This window comes from Malania oleifera, chromosome 3 (assembly GCF_029873635.1).
Source record: "Malania oleifera isolate guangnan ecotype guangnan chromosome 3, ASM2987363v1, whole genome shotgun sequence".
In the NCBI taxonomy this organism is placed as follows: Eukaryota; Viridiplantae; Streptophyta; class Magnoliopsida; order Santalales; family Ximeniaceae; genus Malania; species Malania oleifera.
In genome coordinates this window covers 5,508,891-5,518,980 of record NC_080419.1, presented here as the reverse complement: position 1 = coordinate 5,518,980, position 10,090 = coordinate 5,508,891, and the positions used below count along the sequence as shown (strand labels likewise).

General features: G+C 35.1%; 1 protein-coding gene and 1 long non-coding RNA gene across 2 annotated transcripts; one reads left to right on the top strand and one right to left on the bottom strand.

Moving 5' to 3' along the window:
* Positions 1–2,518: 2,518 nt before the first annotated feature.
* Positions 2,519–4,440, bottom strand: LOC131152016 (uncharacterized). The gene is made up of 2 exons (XR_009135811.1): positions 3,788–4,440; positions 2,519–2,968 (listed from the first exon to the last, which is right to left on the bottom strand). It is a non-coding gene; the product is annotated as an uncharacterized LOC131152016 (long non-coding RNA).
* On the top strand, positions 3,435–8,589 carry LOC131152014 (cellulose synthase-like protein G3). The gene is made up of 8 exons (XM_058103569.1): positions 3,435–4,456; positions 5,288–5,377; positions 5,593–5,721; positions 5,796–6,008; positions 6,321–6,423; positions 7,055–7,233; positions 7,330–7,677; positions 7,897–8,589. Exons 1-8 carry the CDS (start codon positions 3,845–3,847, stop codon positions 8,443–8,445), a joined length of 2,223 nt encoding a protein of 740 aa, XP_057959552.1. The 5' UTR covers positions 3,435–3,844; the 3' UTR covers positions 8,446–8,589.
* The last annotated feature ends 1,501 nt before the right edge of the window (positions 8,590–10,090 follow it).

The window sequence follows — 10,090 nt, the reverse complement described above, 5'->3', positions numbered from 1 at the left end:
ACAATAGCTTACTATGGTTTTCCTGAAATCGTCGCCTCAGGAAAAACACAAAAACTACCACGGAAGTCCTGCCTCTAGATTGTGGAACAAAACCTCAACTCATTTCCTAAACTCTGGTATTGTTTCCGTTGCATTCTAAAGTCTATAGAACCTAATAACCTAGGCTCTTATACCAAACTGTAACGACCTACTTAATTTCCAAATTTTTTTTCCATATTACAAAATCACAACCCTCAACTCAGCGGATCATAATCCACCTGGACCCGCGGATACCAGGGATACATCAGAACACATAATGGAAGTCCAAGCTGTAGGAAACATACAATCACAATATTATAAATACAAAAACATCCATCACATTACCATAAATACCAGAGTCACTGTATCCACTATATTTCAGTATATACATCCCAAAAAAAAAATCTAGGGACATTTCCCCCAAAATCTAACTGTCTCTACTAAAACTTACCCTTCAAAGAGGGTAGATAAATAATACTAGATCAGCGGGGCTTTTCCCGCTCTTCTATCTGGGGCTCTTGAAAAGTTTATAAAATTTTGGGGTGAGACACCTCTCAATAAGGGAAATAAACTAATACCAGTGTGTGGCAACATGAGTATTCCGTATTATACATCTACCATACAGAACATATTCAGTAACTATTTTGTCAAATTTGGGAAAACATATATATCATCAAAACATGGCAGAATATGCTGCATTTTCATATACATATTTCATCTCATATAATAATAATACAAAAACATTCCTGGAAGATTAACTGGCTGTTGTCATGTATTACCCCCGCATGACTAGGTTGTGTGGCTCGAAGGCGGGGCCTGACAATGGTTGATCGACTACTGCCAAGTCAAAAGTACAGTTTGTAAGTCTAAAGGGTCTACCTGACCTGGTCCGTACACCAGGGGCGCTGACACACTTCTTAAAAACCACATCGACCATCCAATCTCACACCACTCTGTACAATGACGTTAACACAAATATCATGATCATGATGACCATGGACACATAGCAACGATACCGTGCAAGTGCTAGCCTAGACCAATCTAACCAGGTTCTGATATCATATAACATATACTGAAACTGTGATACATGGATATTTCATATCATTAATTATCAAATCAGTCATATCATTTTGCATATATACGTTTATCATGAAAATCATCGGCCCATACACCAGTATTACACATTTTACCATAGCTTGGCCTGTACGCCGGCAAATCATATCATAGCATAGCCCGTACGCTGGCAAATCACATCCATATCTCGGCTCGTATGCCGGCAAATCATATCATAGCACAGACCATACGGTGGCAAATCACATCCATAGCTCGGCCCGTATGCCGGTAAATCATATACATAGCTCAGCCCGTACACTGGCATATCATACACATAGCACGGCCTGTACGCCGGCAAAACATATAAAAATCTAGGCCAGTACACCAGTTTTCCATTATAAAAATCTGTATCATTAACACATTCTTAGAAACAGTATTTCATATTAAGTTTTATTTATGCCACACTAAACAAGTTTTTTATATATTTGACATATCATTACTTTCAACAACATTTTCTCAAATATAAATCATATATAAATATATTTATTTTCCTGAAATCAAATGCTATAACAATATACATATTTTTCATAAAATACTAGCTTAGTTTATCCCCTTACCTTTGTCCTGAAAAGCCCATAAATCAAACACTCCTGCACTCACAGGGTTCCCCGTTCAATACCCTGAAAATAATATTCTCCAGAACTAAAGTTCAGTATTTCTACGCGTATATCACTTCCTACAACTGTCAATTAACCAAATACTAAGTAGAAAGCCTTACCTTGGATTTGGGATGGTTTCCAACTCAGCCCCATCAACTATCCGCTTCGGTAGACTTGCAGAGAAATTTTCCAGAAGCGTTGTGGTGGCTTCAGATCGTCGAACCGGCTGAAATCCGACCCAAAATCTTAGTGAGGAGAAGAAACCATGTGAGGAGAGAGAGAGATTCGGCGTAGGAAAATGAAGTGAAAATCACGTTTAACCCTATTTATACTGCGGGATTCGTCGATAAGCCACGTTACCTCGTTGACGAGTCTTGTAGAAAGTTCGTCGACGAACTTCAACCCTCGTCGACGAATTTCAAGTTTCCAAAAATCTTCTCTCAGTATTTTCTCGTCAATGAATTTCAGCCTCGTCGACGAGCACCTGTTATATCCTCGTCAATGACTCCCCTGTATTCGTCGACAAGGAGCTGAAAAATTCCTCAGGATTATCCTTTCCAAAATGCAACGTCATCAACGAACGTGAAGTCGACTGCCTCCTTCTATTTTTGAATTCCATTTCCATTTCTTTTTATTATTTAAATACCATTATACTTCGAGTCGTTACATAGGAAATTAAATAGGTAGAAACAGTATTGCACAGCTAAAATAAAGAATGGAAAAATAGGAATTGATACCAAGATTTACGTGGAAAACCTCAAACAAATTGAGGAAAAAATCACGGGTAAGGCTAAAAGGAATCCACTATAAATAAGGGATAATACAACTTCTTTCTAATTATAAGAAGAGAACAATGATACATTTTTCTTGAATTAGGAGTATACAAATCTCTCTAATTATAATAGAAGAAACTACAAAAAATTGGAGCTGCTTCGGGGTTATATCCTTGAACCGCAAACATGCCCTTTTAAAGGCATTTAGGTATAATGCTAGATGAACAAAATACGGATGTGCGCTGTGAGGCAGCTAGACGACTGACAACATTCACATGGGTGGTATGGCTTCACGTATGACTTGTTGTATTTGTCATGGGTTGTAGGTCTTCATATGGGATGCGCAACAGGAAATCACATGGTATTGGTAGCGTGCAGGTCTTCACATGGGTATGCAGGGGATGGCATGGGCATGGGCGGCTTGCTCCACATTTACTTCATGCAGGTCTTCACATGGACAGTCTGCTGCTCCATATTTAATAATAAAAAATACTTTATTTTTTCACATAACTTTGAGTTTGAAACATGTAATTTGGATATGGAACTTGGTTCCACACAAATCCGAATTTAAATTTAAGTTTTACAATAGATGTTTCCGGACATTACTTAAAAAAATAAATCATGAATAGGTTGTTTGAAATTTATATTTGAAGAGACTTCTCGAGAAGGAAAAAATTTAAAACACTTGGGTGTTAAAAAACTTGTTGTGAAATCATACTACATAGCCTTGTAATAACTTGTATGAAACAATTTTAGTTAAAGGAATACCATTTACAAATTTTTCTCCTCGACAAGACACAAAACCAGCCTTGGGATCAATTCGGATGGCTAACCTTTTGTTATATTCTCTCTATCTCGACTGAATGAGCAGAGTCAAAAAAGGCTTTGTTCTTCCCTATTTATAAAGCAGAAGGGATAAACAAAAAAAAACAAAAGTAATATAGATCCGCGGAGGACAATTGGGAAAACAACTAAGGGTATCTTCTCCCAAAGTTGAAAAACCAGTTTGAATCCTTAGTCAATTCTCTTAAACCAGCAAATCAACGCAGAGAAGACTGTTTGGATGCGTTCATCTCGTAACCAAAAAAGACATCAAGGCATGAGTGAGAGAGAGAGTGAGAGATATTGGCACTGACCCATTTAAAAATGAGAAAAAACAAATAGTCTTCTCAAACACTGGCAAAGAGGCAGAGAGAGATCAGTCAACAAAATACTGCTTCCTACTATTCATTAATAGATCGAAGTTTTCTAGAAAGCAAATCAACTCAAACAGAGAAGCATCACCTTCCTTAAAAGGTGGGTAGGAGTGGCACATCCAGTCGTGCTCTGCAGTCTGCTGCAATGGATTCTCTCCCTTTAAATCTCTCCAAGCCCATCAGATCGGCAGCCATAGCCAACAGATTACACGCCCTTATTCACTCCATAGCCTTAGCCTCCTTCATATATTACAGAGCATCTTCTCTGCTCTCCTCTGCCACAAACAGATCAACCTCTCAAAACAGAGCACCTGTTTCGGAGCTTTTGATCTTTGCTTCTGAGCTGCTTCTCTCCATCCTCTGGCTCCTCAACCAAGCTTTTCTATGGCTTCCCATTTCCCGGGTCGTCTTCCCTGAGAGATTACCGGCTGACGAAAAGCTGCCGGCCATCGACGTTTTCGTGGTCACTGCGGATCCGAGGAAGGAGCCGCCGCTGGGGGTCATGAACACTGTTCTGTCAGCCATGGCGCTCGATTACCCGCCGGACAAGCTATCGGTGTATCTCTCCGACGACGGGGCTTCTCCCTTGACTTATTTCGCGGTTCAGGAGGCGTGGGTGTTTGCGAGGTCGTGGCTTCCGTTCTGCCGGAGGTATGGTATTCAGTGCCGGTGCCCGGAGGCTTACTTTTCAGATCCGGAATATGATGCTGGCAGTTTCAGCAACAGAGATTTTTTGGAGGCAAGAGACAAGATCAAGGTTAATTGACAACTTAACTCATTTATTTTTACTTTATTGATCTGACATATCACTTTACGACGACATGTTGAGATTTAATTTTTGAAATTTTTTTTTTTCACTTGAGTCATATATTGAGCATAGGGTGGCAAAACGGATGAGCATGTCGAATTTGGAAAGAGTAATAATAAATCATAAATTAAAATTCGTCCAATTAATAAATAGGTATCCCTAAAGCATTTGTTAAGAAAAATATAATATATTAATTTTTTAAAAAAATTTACTAAAATTAAAGTAAATCTTCTTTTTTTAAAACTGTTCGTATTTAGTTTTTCGCTTAATATTTTTTTATTAATATCTTACCATTTGTAAGTTAATAACACTTATTTATTATCTAATTTATTTTTTTTTTGAATAAATTTTAAAAAAAAGTGATTTGAAATTTAAAAAATAGTACCTACAACCTATTTATAATTGTTTTCATCTAAATATTTAAAAAAAAAACATAGTTATATAACTTATATTTTATCTCTATTTACTTAAAAAAATATATGTTACAGCATACATGCATTAAATATCATAATTTATGTATACGTAGAGAATTTAAAATTTTTTTATAACAAACTAAATAGGAGATCCTTTGATTTGATTAACCTGTTTATTAATTGGATTGAGTTTATGTTGGCGTATTTATAACCAATCACTCATTCTTAGACCGATCTTAGACCGAAATCCATTTTAAAAGGATGAAAAACATTTGACCCGGGTCTCGAATCGTTTCATCATCTCTAATTAAATATTTAATGATGATGATGACTACGACGACCATAATAAGGTTGGGGATTTCTGCAGATGAAGTATGAGTTGTTCAAGGAGCAATTGATGAGAGCTGAAGAAGATGATAAGAAGACGAATGGTGTATGTCGTCCTCCGGTGGTCCAGGTATATCCCTAAGCAGTACACTGCTTCTATTTTTTATTCCGAAAGGAAGAGCGCTGGTTTAAGGCTATCCAATTTCGGCCTTGTATGGTTGTTTATCCTCTCTGTCTAATGTTTGATGAAAAATGTCTGACAAATAGCTTTATATTTGATAGCTTAGCACCCTTATTAATCTAGTACAATACATAATTAAAATTAACTTGACCAATATTATGCAGGTGATGAACAATTGCACTACTGATGCACCAGACACTGAACGAGCAGAGATGCCTCTTCTTATCTATGTTTCCCGTGAGAAAAAACTTAGTCATCCTCACCATTTCAAAGCTGGAGCTCTTAATGTCCTTGTATGTACACATCTATTTTTCTCATCCACTTCCTCTTTTTTTATTTCTAATAAACTCTTTTGTAATTGTTGTAGCTTAGAGTCTCGGGCATCATCAGCAATGCTCCCTACATACTTGTGTTAGATTGTGACATGTATTCCAATGACCCAACTTCTGCCCGGCAGGCCATGTGCTTCCACCTTGATCCTAAGATGTCTCCTTCCCTAGCTTTCGTACAGTTTCCTCAAGCATTCCATAATGTCAGCGAGAACGACATCCATGGCGGGAGCATAAGAAATGTATTTGTGGTATGGACTTGAAATTCTTATGATCGGACACTAATTTAGTTCCAATCAGGCAAAAGAAAATATATTTTCTTTTATATTTTTCCTGTATCAAATACCATTTAAACTGATGCAAAATCCATATATTTTGTTTTCTTTCCAACTTCATACCGGAAGATGAAAAAGTGATTTTCTTCATTTTCTTAATATTTTTGAAGTTCTAAGTAAGGCTTTTACAATCACGTCTTGTAGTTCTTAACAATTCGCTATCACTATGTAGTAATGCTTTGCTGAATTCTGATATGCAAATGGCTAAATTCATAGATGCAAATGCAGGTAAAATGGCCTGGTATGGACGGGTTGAGGGGACCGTGTTTATCTGGCACAGGCTTTTACATGAAGAGACATGCATTGTATGGTGGCGTTAGAGCGGAAGGAGGTATGTTCACCACTCATTCATCCAAAACCAGGTTATGACCGTTCAGATTGGAAAAGTCATCGACCTGGAGTCCACAACTATAGTGAAATTTTTCCTTTTATACAATTGTTAATTCCAATTTCCACCAAGTATGGAAAATTTAACAACAAAAAAACTTACTAAATTAATAGCTTATTCAAATAGGTCGTAGTTAGTTGAACCAAACAATTCCTTTGCATGAAAAATACTAGTTGTAGATCTTTAGCAGATAGTAACTTCACTAGTAAGATGCAAGGAAGGGATTGATTAAGTCAAAAAGCAAACTAGCTCTTTGTTTATATACGCTTATGTACTATTTATTTAATAAATTTCCAGAGATATTTTGTTTGTAGTAATGAACAAAAATATAGATTTATGCAAAGAATTCAACAAAAAAGTTTTTGGATTTGGTTTAAAAGATTATTTTTGTTGAAAATGGAAAAACTTATGCTAGGTATTGCACTTGTGGCTAAGTTGGACTTGAAAGAATCTCTAACCTTATTAACCTTGCCATTAATAACTCACTAAAGTTGTTATTTATTCTCATTTCTAGACTATTTCCAAATTACAAAACATCCCAAGAATGATTTTCCTATGTAATTGTATTGTCTAGTTGAGGATATCCATCAACTTAAAGAATCATTTGGTTCTTCAAATGATTTCATCAAATCAATTCGCCAAGGTCATCAAGGATTTATCATGGACACTAGAAATTCGTCAAATGCAATGCTTCGAGAGGCAGTGTATTTAGCATCTTGCACCTATGAAAAACAAACTCGATGGGGTGAACAGGCAAGCACAAAAATAATCATGAATGTCTTCTCATATAATCAAGTTTTCCTGGCAATGAGTTTCTAACATTTTTTTATTCTGTGGACTAATTCGCAGATTGGTTTCCTATATAATTCTGTGGCAGAAGACTACTTCACCAGTTTCATTTTGCACTGCAACGGATGGGCTTCTGTATATTGCAATCCTCCAAGGCCAGCATTCTTGGGTAGTGCAACCATAAATTTCAATGACTCATTAGTTCAAAACACAAGATGGAGTACTGGGTTGCTCGAAGTTGGGCTATCAAGGTTTTGCCCCTTAATTTTTGGGTCACTAAGAATGTCTATTCTTGAAAGCATGTGTTATGCATCCCTTGCATTTTATCCCCTCTACTTCTTCCCTTCATGGTGTATAGCTATCATCTCTTCGCTAACCCTATTAAATGGCATCCCCATGTATCCAAAGGTGAGAATTAAATTATTGCATACTGTTTTTTTCCTTTTCTTGAACTTGTTCTTTCATATTTATGCCATGTTCCCCTCGGGGACAATGGTTTTAAGCCTAGAAAACAAAGGAAATTTTCCTTAAATATATATATATATTTGACCCAAGTCTTCAAAGTCACCGGTCCATCTGTAAGTAGTTGTTGATATCCTCATCATTGTCCGTTCTATTCTTTTGCAGGTTTCAAGTTCATGGTCCATTTTATTTTTGTTCATTTGCCTATCTTCCCTCTTGGAACATCTAGCAGAAGTATACTTCACTGGAGGATCGATTTGCGTATGGTGGAATGAAGTGCGAAATTGGATGATAAAGTCAGCAACATCTAATTTTTTTGGAAGTTTGGATGTTATGTTGAAAATGGTTGGCTTGAGACAATCTAGTTTTTTGCCAACAAATAAAGTTGTCAATGAGGAACAGGTTAAGCAATACCAAAGGGACATATTTGATTTCCAAACATCAACCATGCTTCTTGCTCCATTAGTAACATTGGTCATTTTGAACATGGTTGCTTTCTTCGTTGGAGTTGCTCGAATGATCATTGCTGGAAGTTGGGATGAGCTACTTGGGCAAGTTCTTCTCTCATTTTTCATCTTATTGGTGCTTTACCCTGTAATTGAAGGGATGGTATTGAGGAAGGACAATGGACGCATCCCACCTGACGTTACATTTTTATCTGTTTTGTGCACGATCATTATCTTGTCTTTGGGTTCTATTGTTTTCATGTGGTGAAATGAGGTCAAGCATCACATAATAAGGGTGCCCAATTCATGTAGAAGGCGGAAGTTTTTTGTGTTGATTTGTTGGGTCCAAATTTAATTTTATGCCAATGTTGTAATGTTATTGCTAATTCAAAACATGCAAGTTCAAAGCAAAGTTTTTGTTTTTGTTTTTTTTCCCCTAGAGTGGAAATACATTTTCAAGAGTTCCCTTTTGGAAACTAGATACCTCTAAATTAAAATAGTTAATTTAATCTTGGGGGTACAATAATAATTATCTTGATTCAATTGTGTTTTGCATTAGAAGTTTATTAAATTCAAGCAATTAACTACAGTAAGAAGTGTTAGGAAATGATGATCAAATTTTAAATAGTAATTAATGTCTAAGGGGCTGTTTGTTTCATAGGTTATGATTTAGCATCTCGAATTTAAATGTGTTTATGAGGTGCGAGGAAGGAAATAACCAACTCTAGTCTACGTAGATGGACTAAGGAGCCCCTAGCTTATCCTATCTTTCACTTTTATGACTTTAAACAAGGGTTAAGAATGAATAGACTATGAAATGAGCACACGCAAAAGTCCAACGTATTACGATCAATAATCATGTAAATATAAAAGACATAAACGAAAATCAAAAGTTAAATCAACTACTTTTTTAGATATTTTTAAAGAAAAAATAAATTTGAAATCTTGTGAACACAAGTTCAACTCTGTCCTTAAATGACATAATAATTAAAAGTATATTAGAATAGTAAAAAATGTTAAAGAAGACAAATAAGAAAATAATGTATTAAAAAACAAGACCTAATAATTATTATTTAACTTAATAAGATTTTAAACTTTTCTCTTAGTGCTTTGAAAATTATAGCATCTAGTACTACATGCCAATCCTAGACCTAATAATTATCACTCCCCTAACTACCATGTGAGCGGATCTCACTCCAAACACATGTTGATGAGCAGATCATACAATAGATTAGTGATCAAACCTATTTTCCTATTAATTTGTGGACCGAATCAGTCATTTAATAAATAGTTTTTAATTTAAATTAAATGACCAAAAAAATTCAAAATATAATTAAAATAAAATATCTTTAATTTTTTATGAAAATTAAGAATTTTAAAAACATTTCTAAATTTTTTTTATTATCATATACAATAAGTGAGTTTTGAAATACGATGACTAAATAAAATAATTTTCATAATCTTTATTAAGTTATATAATTTTAAATTTTATTCCATTTATTTTCATCTTATTTATAATTGCTATTTGATTTAATGACAAAAATAAGCATTTGTTTAATTTAAAATTTTAGCTCGTTTTAGTTTTACAGATATTAATTAAATGGATTATTAGTTTTCAATTTTTGTTTTTTGTTTCTTGCTCTTAAGATTTTTTTTTTTTTTTTTCTTTTTGAGATATCAAAGAGCATATAGAAGAGTAATTCAATGAAACAAGAAGAGGAAAGGGAAAATCTTATGATAGGAAATGAAGAAACCGCAGCAGAGGGGGAAAACGGATGTTCTAACCTTGAGTTTGAAACATGTAATTTGGATATGGAACTCAAATAAGTGTAGATTTGAAGAAAAATCGTGGAACAAATTGTATTGAGAATCTATACATTCACACTAATCTGAATTTAAATTTAAGTTTCGCT